This window comes from Anoplopoma fimbria, chromosome 19 (genome assembly GCF_027596085.1).
Source record: "Anoplopoma fimbria isolate UVic2021 breed Golden Eagle Sablefish chromosome 19, Afim_UVic_2022, whole genome shotgun sequence".
NCBI classification, from domain to species: Eukaryota; Metazoa; Chordata; class Actinopteri; order Perciformes; family Anoplopomatidae; genus Anoplopoma; species Anoplopoma fimbria.
Genome location: NC_072467.1, coordinates 6,157,691 through 6,175,949, shown reverse-complemented (window position 1 = coordinate 6,175,949; position 18,259 = coordinate 6,157,691). Strand labels below are relative to the sequence as shown.

Below are 18,259 nucleotides of genomic sequence, written 5' to 3'. Positions count from 1 at the left end.
TAGTTAATCAATTGGCCTGCTTGCGAAAGTGAACTTCTAATGACGAATTAAAAAGTGGGTAAACGTGCCCTTTAAGGTGAGTGCATTCCTGTTTTGGGCTACATCTAAACAATCACCGCCCCTTTCAACCATCACGGTGATGCAAATCAAGCACACGCGTCAGCCCATTCGGCTCCGAACGTGACGTATTTCCTGGAGAAAATGGTTTGTGGCAATTTTGTTGTCATCTCCACACAGTAGTGAGCCCTTGTGTTGTATTGGCATGTAGCACCATCATTCTCCATCAGTATATGTATTTAGTGTGTGAGTTAATGCCAGCATAACGCAGAAACAAGTCATGTTAAACAACTCAAACCAAGCACACTTAGAGGAAGAAACCGGCTAAATATATATATATAATCAGAGTGATGGCAAGTTGGTGGAGGGGACCAAGCAGGACCGGGGAGTTGGATTGAGCAGCTGGAGGAGGATGGGCGTGATCGGATCGCATCACTAGTCATCTTCTAGACTAAGTAGAGGACGCACCGCCTCAGGCTAGATGTAAAGTAGAAAGTCAAACCTCAGAAGAAAAGGAGCGTCTCCGCCCGGAGGAGGAAGAAGAAGATAATAATAATAATGAGGAGGAGGAGGCAGGACGTCTCGCGTCTCATTGGCATCTCAGTTTCTGGAAAAGCCACGAGTTCGATGTTTTCAAAGCAGGGAGGGGAGCCGTGGCAGAGTGGGTGGGAACAATGGGAGTATGTGCGGAAAGCATGAAGGGGTTTTTTGCATAAAGTCTCACCAGTCTTCCCAGTCAGGTAAATCCTTCCCCCAGTGTGGGTAATCGGCTTTTTTTTAAAAAAAAAAAAAAAAAAATAACAACATAGGTGGATCTGTTTTTATTGGAGGAGACATGACTTGACCGGCTGGTCCGTATCGCTTCCTCTCTGAAGTTTATTGTTGGTAAGATGACGGCATGTGTGTTGTAACTCCTGTGTTTCCTGTGCAGTAGTTTTCTGCAGCATGTCTCCTTTGATTCTGTTCATTAATTCGCCTCTCTCTCTGTCTCGCTTGTAGTCTCTGCCTCTCAGGTCAGGCAGAGCTTGTTTGGACTAGGCACTGTTCATCCTCACACTGACATCATATATTTGTGTCTTATTTTAAGCAAAGTAGAGTGTGCTCACTTTGAACCAACAAGCTGAAAAAAAAACTCAACTTTTAAGTGATCTAACTCATCCTTTTTTTGTCCTCTGGTTATTGTTTTTTTTAGTTGTTGTTTTTTGTTTTTTTTATCACAAGTGCAACTCCCAGTGTGATCTCAACAAGGGAGGAAGTCAAGGTCACTAGCTGTTGAGGCAAACAGCACGGCTCTGCGCTTCCTCTTCAATTGGATTACGCTACCTCATCCTATTATAGATTACCATATAAAACTAACCTTTTATGCATGTCTTTGCTGGGCCTAAATCTTGTCTAGGTCAGTTAAGAGATCAAAGCTATTAAAAAGGGATGCTCCTATGCTTATGTTGCTGGGGGGGGGAAGTAGGACTGTGTGGTTCACATGTACACCTCTCAAGCTCTGTTAATTCGTCACCAGTGCTGGGTTTAACAATACTGGTAATCCTTTAATAGCGAACTCTTACGAGCACACATATTTTATAAGAAGCATAAAACAGGAATGCAGTGGAGGAGAGAGAGAAGTGGGAAGACAAACTTGTCGTCACTATAACTCATCTATAGAGCAGGGCAGCGAGTGTTGTGGATGAGAGGAAGTTTGACACATGGAAAAATGCCAAGATTCATATGGCTGGATCTCTCTGTGTGGGACATTACTTATAGAATTGATTCTTTCTCGTGGACACATTTGCTGGTGCCCTAGACAACATTTTTATCAGGCTTTTTCCATCTCCGCAGATCGTAGGCAGCAGGAGCAAAGATGGATCAGGCTTTAGTGGCACTCAGTCAAGGCGTTCTGGCTTACTTCAAAGTGTGTCTCTGACGATCGGTGTACAGCTCACTTCCAGCTGTGTACCGCTTCCCTGACAGAACACAACATGCCTGTGCGATGCCTCTGTTTTTTGCCAATACCACTCTGACTTGGAGCAATTTTACCCTTTCAGGAGAGGACGCATGGCTGTCAGTGGTCCTTCACATATGCTGCAGTTCTCTCCTGTGCTTTGGTTTTCTGTCAGAGTGTAGCCCAGAGCACATGGTGGGTGTTGATTTGGCTGGTGGGCAGTCTGAAACAGAGCTGGAGTGCTGCATATGGTCCGTCACAGCTCAGAGTGCTTGTCATTGGCAATGGAAATCACCTGTTCACCTCCATCAAAAGTCGATGTGTTATTCTGTCACATTGTGTTTAATGCGTCTCTCCAGGGATATCAAAAGTTAACTGAATGCATATGCTGCACATTTGCACTTCAATAAAACATTTTTTTTATAACGGTAGGCTTCTGCTGACGTTCACTAAGCAGTTTCTCTGGTGCAGTTAGGGTCAAGTGTTTTTCTGGTCATACAGATTTTCCAGATGGGTGGGAAAATCTAATTGGAAACTTTCCGTTCTCTAACCCAGTTCTCTAAACTCCATTTTGTTTTTTTTTAAACCAGCACTTTATAAGAGGTCGATCTAGAGCTGCGGTATAAAACTGAATATTAGAATGTGTTGGACTCAGTGGCATGATATTGATAATGTAGTGACATAATAGGTTTGACTGTTGGTCAACATAAATAATCTGTGATAAATCAGTATTGGCCAATAATAAACCTCCTGCTTATGTGTGCTCACAATAGAGTTTAGACCATTGTATCATATAGCCATAACACAGCTTCAAAGATCAGCAGAGAACAACATATTAACAACCATATCAGCAACATTTTGATACAGTTTTAATATAACCATATTGATATCACTATATATCAAAATTCCCCCCAGATCTTGCTAGATATTTGCGCACTCATTTTTCAGCAGTCTGGCTCGTAACAGATATCAAAAGCTATTGTTCCTGAAAGCTGCAAGTCTGTAGAATATCCAGCAGTGTAGAGCACGGCTGGATGTTCTGTTGCCCACGGCCTCAAATGATGATATCACGACAATAAAGAATGCATAGTGTTGATGCATTGGTGATCCATCACCCTCTCCGCTCACAGGACAGGAATCACTCTGTGGTTAGTTGGTACTCCACAGTCATGTTCTGTTGAACACGGAGCAGCTACACCCGAACGGTTGGGGCTGAAGGGCACTCCTCAAACGCTCCTCGGCTGTCACGGCTTAGGCAGAGGCTGGGTGAATATTCAATATGAGGATTTATCGTCTTTCAATGCAATCATATTGTGATAAAATGATGCGCAAGTACGCCGTCCAAAATTGACAACAAGCACATACTAACTGAAATTTTTCAGAAAATCTGATTATTTTGCACTTGAGTTTTTAATTAAATGAAAAAACACAAAGTACCTTTCTTCAGTATTTAATTGCTTAAGCAAAAGCCATTTGTTTTGATAGGAACTACCTGTTGTTGCTGCTGCTGCTGTGTTCCATAATAGAGAAAGTGTTTTTTTTGAAAAGCAGGAATCTTTGAAGAAATAATTCTCACCATCCTTGTCGCCGTGAGATACTGTCAATAGCTTGAAACAGAAGCTGCTGAATTAATAATTCAAAGGCGTAATGTTATTTTATAATACCACAGGTCACCTATCCGCCCCTGCATTTCCACTGGCTCACTCACTCGACTGTGTTGCTAATCTTGAAAGAGGTTATGCAACTGATTTTCTATTTTCGTTATAGTTGAGATCCTAATGTCTCCCATGGTTTGAAAGTTGAAGTTTCATCTCAGTTTCAGGCCTTTGATGTATATTGTAAGAGTAAGCAGCCTCTTGTTAACTCCTCTAAAGGCTGCTTTTTGAGAGAAGGTGTTTTGGGGCATCGTGTTATTATGTGCTCGTTATTTTCGGCAATGCTGTGTGGGGGAGGGATAGCCCTTCTCTCCTCCTCCTCCTCTCTCCTCCTCCCTCTCCATCTAGTCCTCCCTCTCGGTGACAGCAGACCCCCTGCTCCTGTTTTTGTGACTCCAACATAGCATCTAATGAGCTCAGAAGAATTGCACCACAGGAAGAGTGACAGCCCCTGGTCATGTTTCCACCACCTCTCCTGCTGCTCTGCAATCCACACCCACTCCTAAATGTATCTGTGTAGCCACAGATACATTCAGATTCAGTGAGCGTCTCCTTTTCCAATAGTTTCGATATGCGTAACTCCCGGAAGCAATTGTTAGGGTGAAATGAAGGACAAGGGCATCCTCCTTTCTGGTTAAAAGTTCTGAAATGTTTCCCTGTTTTGGACAATGGATTTTACAGAGAATTCAAGGCAAAAACAACAGCTTACCTGCAAACCTTGCTACTTTTCCGATTGCCCACTGCCAAGCTATAAGCATTCTTTCAATTAGGGTTAGTAGTTTTTGTTCTCCAAGTCCACAAGAACAAGCCGTTAATTGACTGGACCCATAGTATGTGTGGAAAATCAATATGGATGCACTCACTAAAATGAGCTTGTTTTCCATGATCCAAGCTTAAAGCAGTTATGTGAAACCTCAACCCTAATTCTTAAGATCATCTAAAGGCCACAATGTTTTTCAGTATTATTGTATGTCTGTGGGTAACATGTCATCATGTCTATGAACAGATCCCCAGTATGACTGGACTGTCTGTGTTGGCCTGTGTTGTAACTGTTGTTATGTGCCGTCTATATTACCAGTACAGTGGGGTCAGGACGTGAAGAGACTTGGTGACGAGGTGAACTGCCACCTACTTCAAAATAATCACTTAATTGGAATGCACTGTGAGAATACACAGCTTTTTCTTTCACCTTCTATGCCTATATGAGGAATCCAATCACATTCGGTCACAGTCAGTGGAACAGCCTGTTCCACTGCAGGTTTGCCTTACCTTGCAGAAGATAGGCTCCCGTTGTTTTTCAAAAAATCCATTGACAAGACTGAAAGTCTAAAAGCTCCATAGCAGCCCCCCTATAGCCTGCAAATGGTCATCACACTCCACAGCCTGAAACTCTTTGAGAGAATGAACAGCGCATTGAGGGTTTTGCTGCCTTAAGGGAGCTGGGATAGAAATGTTCATTTGTTCTGAGTGTGGCCATAGAGGAAAATACCACTTGGTCATCGAAATCAAGATGGTTTATCTCTGCGGGAGCCGTAAACTGCTGAGCAAAGTTCACGACAATCTGCCTACAATAGGTTAGATGAGAGCAGCTACGTTGAGTGCTCAAAATAAAGGGAACATCCTTACGGGAGCATGCATGTGATCAGTCACCTTTATTGTCCGTTGGTACTGACATATTCAGACATTATCAGATATTCAAAACCATACTGACTACAGCATCCCACAATGTGCTCCGCTGCTTTTCCCCATCCTTCTTTTCTTTGTACCTGCTAAAGAGGTTTATAAGGTTTATTTATGGGAAATTCAATTTCTTTGAATTCTTACCCTCCCAGAAAATCCAGCGGGAAGTCGTAAGTGAACAAAACAGACTTGCATTTCTTTAAATTCAAAAGGTTTAGACCAAACACTTAAAGTAGCTCCTATTTCTTTTCACATCAGTGGAGCAGGGATTGACTCACCGACTGGCACTTTGATGCCACGTTGGTGGGATCAGCGGTAGGACTAGACAGGCATTTAAACTTTTCCTCCTCCTCATCTTTCTTTTGGATGGACCGATATACTTAGTGGATTCCAACACCGTATCATCTTTCCTTTCACTCCGAGTCAGTTAACTCATCACAAAGCTTTTTCCTTTTTATGTGTGACTTACAGGCTCCTTTCCTACGACTCAAAGAGCTACAAATCAAAAGCCTGCAGAATGGCCCAACCTGAAAAATGTTCTTCCTTTCAACATTTGCTCAAATGATGGTCCTTTTTAATACGCTTGTTATTTTTATTAATCAATTAAAATATGCTGTACAGTAACTTCATCCTAAACCTAAGAGAATTGTCTGAGCGAGCGTTTAAATGTCTTCTACCTCAGACGCCTTGACCTGTTTAGTTGCCACCACTAGCTGTGTACTGGTTTGCTTGAAGCTCATCCTGTATTGAGCAACATGCCTACTGTATATCAGTATCATTACTATTTCAGGTCTGAAAAAGATAAAAAATAAACATTCTGTTTTCATCAGAACCCATGTCTGTTTTGACCTAATATTTATGCCTTGCCCATTGATGAAGACGTCCTTTTATCTCCTTTGTGTTTGCAATGGACAGTTAGCTTAGTATGACGCACGATAAGGTCTGCGGGTGGGCTGTTTGTTTTGGCTTCAGATTTGGGTTGCAGTAGGTAATTCAGGCCCAAGGGTGACCCAGTTAAGAAGGCCGTGTGTGTGTTTAAAGCTGGCTCTGTCCTCTCATCTCCAGGACACTGTTCTACTTTGCTGCTGTAAGGTAGAGCAGCCACATTCTGCCCCGGGTAAGCAGTGACACACGGACGGAAGGACTGCCCTGTGAAGTTCGCTCCTTTTTAATGGATGCCAGGGTGGCCCTGCAGCACTTATGGACAGTCCTTGTCCTCCTGACTGCAGAACTGAAGTGGATTGATGCTGCAGAGGTCTACACCAACGCTTGGGCTGTCCAGATCAATGGGGGGTCAGAGGAAGCCGACCGCATCGCCGAGGAACACGGTTTCATCAACCACGGAAACGTAAGTCCTTCTTTAGCTTATGTATGCGTGTGTGAATGCGTGAATTTGTCTCAAACTCAATAACCATCCATGTCACTGCATGTGAGAAAGTATCCATACACAGCTGTGGCTTGTAGGTGAACATCAGTGTTACAATACTGTTGTACATCAAAGCCGAGCATCAGAGAGCCAGACATGACCCCTCAAGGCAATCCTGTTTTTGCAGCAGATTGCGAAAGTATGGCCCTCTCCTCTTCTCGTATTTTAAGTGGGGCAGGCATTACTTCCAAACACACTGGCAGACAGTTGTGTTTACAGTGTTGGGACTAGGCGGGAATAACAAGACTGTTATTGCAGGGTCTCAAGGAAGGATGTTGTGTTTAATTATGATGTAGGTAGTTTAGTTTTATCGCCACCATTTCAGCTTCTGTTTGTGGTATTGCCAAGTCATTTTAATTAAGTTAGCTGTTGTGTCATAAAGTAAGCAGATAGGCGAAAGAAAAATAATTTGAAGAGGAGAAGAATAGTGGGGGGGGGTAGACTTATTCTCTCAGTGGTGGGTTAAGTCACTTGAATATCAAAATGCCTCCAAGGCTAAGCTTTTCCATATTTGTGCTCAGCAGTTGACAGTGAGTCGCTATGTGGTCCCCTCTTCCCCTGTTGCTCCACTTGAGACTTCCCTTCATTTGCATGCGTCTTTGTGGAGCTGCCTGAGCGCTACACACGCCACTGAGCAGCCTTCTGGATTACTTCTTAGGAATATGCGTAGGTGGTTCTGCATATTCTCTCCCCACCTTCAATAAAGAGGATTTTCTAAAAGAGGGGTTTGCAAAATGAATACGGGCTTATCTTTGCTTTTTTATTTATTTAGTCAACAACAGAGCTTTGTCTGGCGTGCAAAGCCAGATGTTTTTAGTCTCCCTGTTATCATCAGAACATTTGTCACATTGATCTGGACAAGATTAGATGTGTGTCGTTATTAAATGCTCTTTATTATCCAGCACGTTATATTAAATTGTATTCATGTGACTTAACGTTTAGTTTGTCTAAGGGACGTATACATTCTGCTTAGATCTGGAGGTCATTGTATTGATCTGAGCAGTTGTTCCAAAAGTAGAGACGCATTGTACTGCGCAGTGAACGAAAGAGTGTACACTAGGTTTAATGGGAGTTTTTCTCTTAATTGCTTCTGTGAATTCTAGAGAGCGGATCAATCTCTATTCTAAGTGAATTGGATCAAATGAAATGTTAAATATTCTGCTCACAGAGCACACATACATATTCTAGACAACCACCCAGGAACACTGCTATGGAGCAAAAAAAAAAGTCTCTCTTCCTCCGAACGAGGCAATTCTTCTTTCTTTCATAATCTCCTTATATGATCACTTTCCCTAAAAAACTTTCTTCTCCTGTTTATCTCTCCTTCCCTCATGTAACCCTAACCATCAGCGTCCCTTAGACCACTAGATCATTGTGAAGATGTATAATTTTATTTTCCCCCCCCTATGTCAATTTGTGATTGAGTCAAAGCAGTAGAGCACAGTCACAGTCTACGACGGCTGTCTCTGAATCCCTGATGCCATATGGCAGCTCTTCATTTTAGTGCTTCTGATATTAAGCCACTCTGGAGCCCGAATGGGAATGTTGTCTCAAAGAGGGCCATAAAAACGAAAAGAAAAGAAAACTCACCTCATCCTAGACAACCAATAGTACCTTTTTATGGTTCTCACCTCAGCCCACAAGATGTCTGTCTCCTTTGCAGATGTGAAAGAATAGTGGAGCTTCTTTATGCACTTCTGATGTAAGAGGCAGATATTGCAACAGTGGATATAGAAGTCTGCAAGTTTAGAGATGGTGACAAAGGATAATAAGAAAAGGGAGAAGAATAAAACTGGGTAGAAAGAATTGAGATAATTGACATTTTCCCATTGGAAAAATAAGAATTGAGTATAGTATTAAGAAGCGCAGGATGACTGGAAGGGTGAAATTTCGTATTATCCACTATCTGAAATTAGATTTTGTGTGAGTACATCCTCAGTCATTGTTTCACAGAGGCACTGAAATAAGTTTTATTTTAGTCCCTATTCCCTGGCTGCTATGAGAGAAGGATGATCTACAGGCAGTGTGCAGTGTCTGTGCTGTGACAGTACAGTGTGGGTTATGTGAGGGTATGCGTTAAGAAAGGCTTTGTATGACCGGGGGCCTATAGGGGGAAACGGCTTAGTCATTTTTTCGTCATCCTTGGTTGTTGTTCAGAGCACTTAAAGAGAGCAAGGAGGCTGATGTAGCCTATAATCAGGAGGTAATGGGATTTTTATTACTAATGTGATTACGGGATCATCACGTCACTGATTGTTTGTCCCCTGCAGTGCTCAGAAATGCCTTATTATCATGGTAAGTATTTGCAGATTCAATTTATTATGCTTCAGCTATATTTTCTTTGAGTGGGCATGCTGGGAAGGGAGCATATTTGGGTTTGGTGAGTGTGTGTGTGTGTGTGTGTGCACATGTGTTCAAAACCGGGGTTTGAGTGTAAATGCCATCAAGACTTCCCAGTGTGCAACGGAGGGTTGTTTTATCTGTTTCTCTGTTATCTGCTCAGTAGTATTTGTTGTTTGTTTGTGGGGTTTTTTCTAATAATGCTTTTGTGTCTGCGTGGGCATTCCAGACCAGGGGTTTAGAGCTAAATGTCACATTGTGTTCTTGGTGAGCAGAGTCAGAATCATTGTTTTTATGAGGAGGGGCAGGCTCTGTGGGCGTTGACAGACTGAATCACCTCGCTCTGTGGAGTAGACGTCTAATGCCAGAGCCTCCCTCTTTGTCTTTCTATCTCTCTCCCTCTACATACCTCCATCTGGGTCTATTGGTCTCCTTCTATTTATAGCCAGCTTACTCCAAAATTTGGCTATAGTGTAAAAGTAACCTGAAATATACAATACACAGGTTATCCAACTTCCCACCGTCTACTCCATTGTCCGTGGCCCTCTTCAAAAGCAGCAGGAAAACAGTTCACCGGCTCGTGTGATGCAGAGGTAACGGGTAGTTTCCTGCTGGTCTGCAAAATGTTTGATTGCAGTCACCCTGTGTCGGCTGATTGTACTATAATATTCCTTTTACAAAAATTCAATATTCCTGCTGCAATTTCTAGCTTTAACAGCCCACTGTTTCCCAATTTCATACCATCACAGCCCCAAACACACACACACACACACACAACCCATACGGCCTCTGTGCTAGGTAGAATGTAATGTGCTCCAAGGCCATTGTGCATTACTCTGCACATGATATCCTGCCAACTGTGTGCCTACTAGCTCATTCTCTCTCTCCCTCTCTCTCTCTTTCTCTCTCTTTGTCGATTGGATTCAAATGAGGTGTACTGGCATGAAATGTAACAAAATAAATACATGAAATACATCTTGCTCATTTTCTTTCTCTCTCTCTCTCTTTCTGATCTACTTATCTGGCTTTGTGAGCTGGACTGGCCACAGCACATTGGAATCGAGTTCATGTTTCATTGCTTAAGAAATGACACTGATGCTTTTTAGAATGCACAAGTGCTCTGTGGGTGAGGAGAGTTTGGTTATTTTAAATTTGAGTTTAACGCGAGCTATGTCGGGCTGATTGTATCTGATAGATAGTTTCTTTTATCTTGCTTTCACTTGGGTTGTGTGCAATGGGGAAGCGCGTGTGTGTGCGGTTCATTTATTTTTTTTGTCCTCATTTTAAGGTAATAGTTTATTAAAAGGAACATCAAAAGTATCTTTTTCTCACTCTCTGGGTCTCCATCTCTGCTTGTTATTGTCTCTCCAGTGCATATTCGTTCTGAGATGTTCATATCCTCACACTTTGCCACTCTAGTTTTACTCATAAACCCACACTACACTGTTCTGCAGCAATGCCCGCACCTGCAGAATTTGTGTGCTTCTATTTCCCCCAGGAATTTGAAGGGAAAATGAGGAGTGCCTTTCTGCATAAAAGCTCTGAAGTCTTGCTGTCGGCATTAAAAATCACAATGAAAGAGCCTCCAGAGGTGCTAATATATTATAATGGTACCAGGAGTATATTCTAAGAAAGCACAAGATTCTTTCTCTTTTTTTTGCTCTATCACACTAATGTCCCAAGTCATTTTCAGAATGATTTGTTTGTCTTTTTTCCTTCTGTTCTTTATATATTTTTCACTGCAATAAATATTCCCTTTGGAGGAGGGAAGTGTATCTTTCTAGATGTTTCAGAAGTGATTAATCTCACTTTATCTGATCCCCCATGTAAACAAGCGCTCATTTTCAAATTGTAATTTATTAGCTAATCATGGAGTGAAACATATTTTCATCCATTGTCTTATATGTATTCGATAACTTATGTAATTTTCCAAAATGGACATGATCCTGACAACATGACAACAAAATTGTGAAAAAAGTGAAGGAGATCTTAAATGAGGTAGAACAAAGATGAGTGGTAATCCGTGTAACAGGAGCTTGGGTGACATATAGTATGAGGTCACAATAGCAAGTGAGCATTATAACACATCGAACTATGAAATATGACTCTTCCTTTTATTGGTTTATTAATGCTTTCTTACACATAGAGATTACTGCTTTTACTGGGAAATTGCTGTATCTGGGAGTTGTATGCTATATACCTTTATAGAGCTACAAATGTTAAATATGCAGTGTTGCTCTTAGTGTGTTTACATTTCCACTCTTGTTGGGTAATATACTTTTAGTAAGTTCGTCATTATTATCTCAAAATTTGAATATTCATACAGATTGATTGACAAACATTGCCCAAATTCATTTCTACTCTCGCAGCGCCATTTCCTCCCAAACATCCTTGAGCTGTATGACATGATCCAAAGCCCCACACAGATGAGGATCCCCCATATCCAGACATAGAATGTCATTTCTCATCAATACCAAATCCATTTAATAGATACTAATCCAATACTACAGCATCACTAGCATGTAATGAGTGCTGCCACTCAACTGAAATTGAATCTGAATTTGTGAATACTTTGTGAAAGTTGAAATGACAGTGAACTTGAATGGTAATTTTGGTCAGAGCTTGTATTTTGTCATTTCAGTGTTTTTCAGTGTGTTGAAAAGCAGCTTGCTGGCAGAGCTCTTGTGGATAAATCAATACTGGAAAGATGAATGTAAGGTAGATACCTGTGTCCCTTGAGAATTGTGCGGAGCACTCTTTTCTCTAATAGCCTGATTATTTTTGCAAGCCACAGCTGTTGTTGTAAATCTGTCCTACATAGGGGTAGTTAAAAATTCCTTATGGCACCAAAATGCTTAAGGAATTCATCAAATGCATTTGTCTTGGGGCTTCAGAATGTAAATAACACATTATTTATTAATCTATTATTAAAAAATATGTTATTCATAAAAATATAAATCATCTTATTATATTTATATTAAATATAAATATTTTTTGTACTAGTTCCCCCAGTCACTCGACACTTCATAATGTTTTCAGAGCTCGTAAAAAATACTCGATAATAGAATAACTTACATGAGCCTTGTTGTTTTTGTGGTTAACCTGCCTGCTGGCATTACATATTATTTTCCTTAACCTTACATTATTTCTTGGTTGTTGCTTCTGTATTGGATAGCTACACTTCTCCCTCTCTCACTCTGTTTCTTTGTGTGTGTGTGTGTGTGTGTGTGTGTGTGTGTGTGTGTGTGTGTGTGTGTGTGTGTGTGTGTGTGTGTGTGTGTGTGTGTGTGTGTGTGTGTGTGTGTGTGTGTGTGTGCGCTTTTGTTTTTGTGATGGTTAGATATCTTAGGGTTTGATTCGACCTTCTGCTCTTGCTTACTGCCTCACAGCCATACTGAAAACGTTTGTGACTGCCTGCCCACTGGCACACCAACCTACAGCCTGTTCTGGCATTAGTTTGTCATGGAGAAAATTGCCAGCATATTATTTGCAGTAGATTTACTCTTGTGTCAAGAGAGGTGGGGGTTTCATATTTTTGTCAGCATTACATTAACACACACATAGTTCCCAAGGCGTCTTGGCATTTGAGAAAGTAGTCCTATTCCTATTGGTATTTGTACAATGGCTGAAGCCTTCTTTTTGGATGCTTGTCTTCCTGTTTTTATTCATCATCCTTTTCTCTTATGTGAGTTATTCAATACCGGCATCATTCTTTCTCACCACCACAATATCCACAAAATCCAGTGGGAAACATTGCTCTATCCTCTTTAATCTCTTCTTCTTAAAACTTCCAATATTTGCAGGTTGTTTGCAGGTCTGGTCTCCAGTCAGTCTGCCCTTTTCTTCTTCCCACTTTCTTCTCTCTATTTCCACTCTTTCAGTTATCCTCGTCTCCCTTTCTTCATCTTCCAGCGTTCGCTTTATTTCAGTGTTTACCGATCTGAGTGAAGTGTACCTCCTCGTCCCAGAGCGGTCTCTCATTTAAATGCACCACTTCATTACATGGAGCCTGCAGCCACAGACCTTTTAGCTGCTTCCAAAAATGTCTCCTAGAAATTGGTTGGTGCTATGCCAGAGATCTGCCGAAATCATTGCTCAAAAGGTACTCAAAACTATGTTTTATAAGTAAAAATCTTGTTAAGTCTGCTACTAACAGTGCTTTGGTAACAAGCTTGCAGTCAGGTTTTGGACTGGAAGAGAAGGAAGGTTAGAAAGAGGGATGTTTTTTTCATGGTTTGGGTGGTCTGATGACTCAAAGACCAGACAGTCTAGATGAAGTGTGTTGAAAAGGATAAAGTCTATCAGACGCTGCTCTCTGCTCCTCTGAGATATGGAGCTAGCCATGTGTGTGCATTGGCTGCCTCCATTCAGGTCTCTTTTCTTCAGGGAGGCCTTTTCAAGGCTACTCACATTCATAATCTGCCCATTATTGATTTAGGATGGCTTTGAGAAAATTGAAGATGGAACATTTATTTTGTAAGGCATTGACTTCTGTTCACTTGGAGGAATCTAGCGACAATATAATTCAGCCTTTGCATCAGCTACAATTGCCACCACTTCACTTCCACGCATTTAAAACACATGACCAAAACACTATTTCAAATATCAATATGGGAATTTGATACTCATTAAAATTTATATTACTATTGATCCAGTTTGTCCAAGAGATCTAAAAGTATTATTTCATGAGCTTGTGAGTCATGTAAGGATCGTTTGTATCAAGCTACTGAAGAGCTCTTTCAGTTTGGGATTTTACCGTGTAGAATATCTCTGTGAATGTTTGCATGACTGCATATGTATTATTCACTTCAATGAATAATGCTAATGTAATTCAGTTGAATATTAGAGCTTGATAACAAATAACATTTTTAATGCTTATACACCTGGTGTTTTGTTCAGACTTTCAGAGTGGTGTTGATTAACCTGTATTGTGTTAGTATTGTTCTCTATTGAACTTGTTGCAGGACAATTTTTATTAGATAATATAGTACAGGTTACCATGATATCAGTCCTTGTTGGTCCTCCTCAATGAATGTTTATAAGGGTCCTTTGCCCTTAAAAACATATAGTCAATGAAGTGACTATATGTCTGTAAGCAGAGGTGTGGATCAGATGTTATAAATGTGTGTGCAGATCTTGTGTGGGACAATATTCCAAAGATATTCTTGGTTGTTACATAGTAAATGTATCTGTCAGGGTGTTTGCCTGCACCATACTTGCATCATTCAGGTTTGTAACAGTGGACAACAGCACTAACACTTAAAAGTAGGCTGCAATATGTGCAGTCAGGTATGTGTTGCTGCAGAGGCTAATGCCTGTGAACTCCATCATGACAGACGAGTTTCTACAGCCATTTACAATTTCACCTGAGAGAAGCTCTGCCTCCGAATTGATCTTCCGTCGTGTTTATTGCATCAATGCATCAATTATAAATGATGCCAATTCAAGACATTGATCTGCTTAAAGAAATGATCAAATTCCTTCGGCTTTAGCCGTAATCCATATGAAACACTTTGACTTGCAAAATCAAATTGAAATGAAACGAATCACTCCTTTGTCAGGATTAAAAAACTGAAACTTGCACTATCACTGCTACTGCCATTACTGCCACTGACAGAGACTTGCTGCTAATGTCACCACTACAAAGGCTGCTGCTATTGCTCAGAGTTAAATGTGTGCCAAACCTTGATTGGGCAATCATAAGCAAAGACTTTTTTTTATGTGTCCAATTTTTTAAAATTGTAATCAGTAAAGAGCCCATTTTGGTTAATCGTTACTGAGTCAATTTGTGTTTCCCCAAATGGAACTGAATCACATCAAGAAAGAAAATAAGAATAAGCCCTCTTGAAGCAAATTGCCAGCTTGAATAATTACATTAAATTGATGTCAAGCCAGCAATCCAAACACTACGCACACCGTTTTAAGTGTGAAAAAGGTGTCCTTCTTTGCAGTTCTACGGTAGAGCTTGGGACATCATCCTTAATCCTGCCCACAGGTTAAAAAAAACTATGCACAGACCTTGAGTCAGCCTTTGGCTCTCGACATTGGGAATAATCTCAAGCATACTGAATACCAAACAACAGGAATATTTTCTAGCAATGCAGGTCATCGACATGGGTTTTTTTCGTCTGTTAACCTAATTTAAAACTCCATTCCCATCTTCGCTTTAAGAAAATAATATCAGAAATGTAATATGTGGGTATCAACAAGACTATAAATGAAAATAAGAATTTGAGATAAAACTACAGTTATCGGTGATGGGGGAAATTGTTACCCAGAGGTGTGAGTGAGGGATCAGATTAGTGCTCAGCCAGTATTACATTCTCAACACATCTTTTTATCCCACTAAAAAATGAAACGGCAAAGACGGTGCAGACTGAAGCCTACACGTGTACAAACACAGGACACAAGACTGGTTATTAAGAATTTATTAGTTTTTTCTGCTGTTCGCCCACATTCTGTCTATCATGAAATGTCATATATCTTTGGATACCTCGCAATAATGTCTTTTATTAGATTTTTTTTTTTCATATCCTGTTTGGATGCTAGTATAATGCCTTGGGTTCTTTTTTACTTTGTTAGGTACAACAGTCAATTTGGCATGAATATTTCAAGAGCCATTTTGATGAAAGATAGTTATGGACAGACGTTTGACAGTGGTTCATGGTTGAGTGTTTGCACTGCTTCGAGTTTTCTTTTAATTTGTGGAGCTATTGATAAAAGCCTCAATAGCGGTAATGAAATACCTTTAGTTAAATGTATTGTGCCCATACTACAGAAAAGTACTGGGAGCACTGGCTGTGAATTGAAGCTTATCCTATATACTTCCCTCCGCCTTGGAAACCGCCTATGGTACATGCTCATCCAGCTCACTAGTAACACAAGATGCCAGCTCAACTGTGTTTCATTAAAGTGCCAAATGAGTCACCTCAGTTCACAATTACTTACAAGGGAGTTTGGATGTTAGGCCATTTCAATATGGATTTCTATTACGCATGTTATTTGTGACTTTGAACATCTGTGATCTTTTGCAAAACACTGCTGCAGCAATCAAGCATCCCATCTTTATTATTTGACTTCAGGGGGTCTTTAATGTTAGAGACACAAAACAACAATTGAGAATTTATTTTCTCTCAGAGCATACAAATGACCACGTTCCTCTCTTTTCTTCCTTTATTCTCAAGAAAAGTCTGATAAGCTCACATGGCGGCAGAAAATAGAGTTGTGCAGAGCAAAGTGTGCTTTGTGCTGCAGTAAAAGTAAAAAAATAAATGACCTTTTGAGGAGAGCACAATGGAGAAATAAAAGGTCTGCGAGGCTGGAGATATCAGGCTCCCCTCTGAAGCGTGACACTTGGTCAATTGCGAAGCTGATGCGATTTGGCCGAGACAAGACAGAGTGATGGTGAAACAACAAGGCAGCTGGGCCCACCCGGACTCAGGCGCTGCTGGTGATCAGGTAGCTTCTCCCTGGAGTTTCCACAAAGTTGGTGCTTTTTTATTTTGATCAATAACTGTTGACAATGGATGGTGGCAGCTCTGTCACATCAGGTATAAGCAAACAAACAATTGGCCCTCCAATGAATGGAACTTTAATATGTATTCATAGGTAGCATTTCGATTTATATACATATTGATGAAAGCTGCTCCCTGAAATGTATGGATTTTAAATTAAATTATGAACAATTGTGTTAGTAGTGGCTAATGTTCCTTGTGCAGCCATTAGAGTTCTTCTGGTTGAGTGGATGTGTGCTGTCAGCGGGAGAAAGGGAGTTGTGTATAATAGTTAAAGTATAATACAGCCAGACCGTTCTCAGCCTGAATAATGAAGAAGAGTGTCTGCCATGTGGAAAGAATACCGTTCACAGTAGAGGATGAATGCAGAATACTTTTCCATTTTCAGTCTCCTTTAGAATCCTTTGTGGGCAAAGACAGAGAGTGGAGCCGCATGAGCAACTCTGTCCAAAATTTAAACGATGCAGAGGTTCTTCAAATTGTATTCGCTAAAATAAAACTGACATGAAAGAACGGAGCCACTGACCCAGAACATACCAAGGGCTTTTTTCGTTCAAATGGCATTTACAACCCTCTAGCTCTTAGCTCTTGATAAAGAGTTTGTCTCAGATATATAGTGATTTAAGCTGGTGGGAATGAGGTCTACAGGGCTAGTTTATTGAATGCTGCACATTTTGTTTGTATTCTTATCCCTTGTGACTCCAAACCTTCTTTCTGTTCTGTGTGCAGAACTAAAACATATTTTTTTTTGGACTGTTTTCATTAACTGATAAAAGAAATACAATTTCCACACGTCTTGATGTATGTGTATTACATGGTCATAATAAGGAGTAATGCACCCACTACTTAAATGTCCCCCCATTAAGATGTTGGAAAGAATAGTGAGCACTATACATTTCCTAGGCTATATTATACTGTAATGGAAAAGATGACTGCATTATTTATGTCTACTTTTTTGTGTACCCTGGTAGCTTTTGTAAAGCCCCTCCTCCATCATACAGCTGTCCTCCATCTATGCTGCATTAGTTCTGCAATAGAGGTTGCAGACTATCCCTTCTCATACGTTGAACAGTAGAACTGATTGGGAACGTTGTAATACAAGACTTTTAATTTTCCAAACAACACCTTTTGGCACTTGGGAAGCCTATACATATATACCTACCTACCTATAAAAAAAAAAAATATATATATATATATATATATATACTACTTACTACATTGAAAACCATATCAACATCATTGTATACAGTGACACAGACCCTCGAGCAAGCTTTTGAAAGACAGGCTGCTAATGCACCCTTTAAAGTTAATGCGCATTTCATATGGTTTTCTAAGTTTACATAAAGTATTGTCTATGTTATTATTTTAATGTTTATGAAAACAAAAAGTGCGTAGTAATGCTAATTATTATCGATATAAAACATGGTGAACTGATTTCAGTGTGTGTCTCAGTACTTATTCAGTACTTTTTAACAATACCGTGGTAATTCTGATAATGCTGATCATTTTGGTCACTATAATCGTGATATGAAATTTTCACACTGTTTCATCTCTCGTGGCCACCCTTCTAGAGCAGTGGTGGGGTGAAGTACATTTAGTTGAGAGATGACATTTGAGAAGATTCCTTTCAAGCTGTTGACTGAATGCACCA

At 40.4% G+C, this 18,259-nt stretch overlaps 1 protein-coding gene across 1 annotated transcript in view; it reads left to right on the top strand.

Annotated features, from left to right (window-relative positions):
- The first annotated feature begins 6,403 nt into the window (after window positions 1-6,403).
- furinb (furin (paired basic amino acid cleaving enzyme) b) overlaps window positions 6,404-18,259 on the top strand; it is a 61,632-nt gene continuing 49,776 nt past the window's right edge. The window contains exon 1 of the mRNA XM_054619525.1: window positions 6,404-6,676. Coding sequence (XP_054475500.1) covers window positions 6,500-6,676 — 177 coding nt within the window. The 5' untranslated portion in view covers window positions 6,404-6,499. The remainder of the gene's footprint in view (window positions 6,677-18,259) is intronic.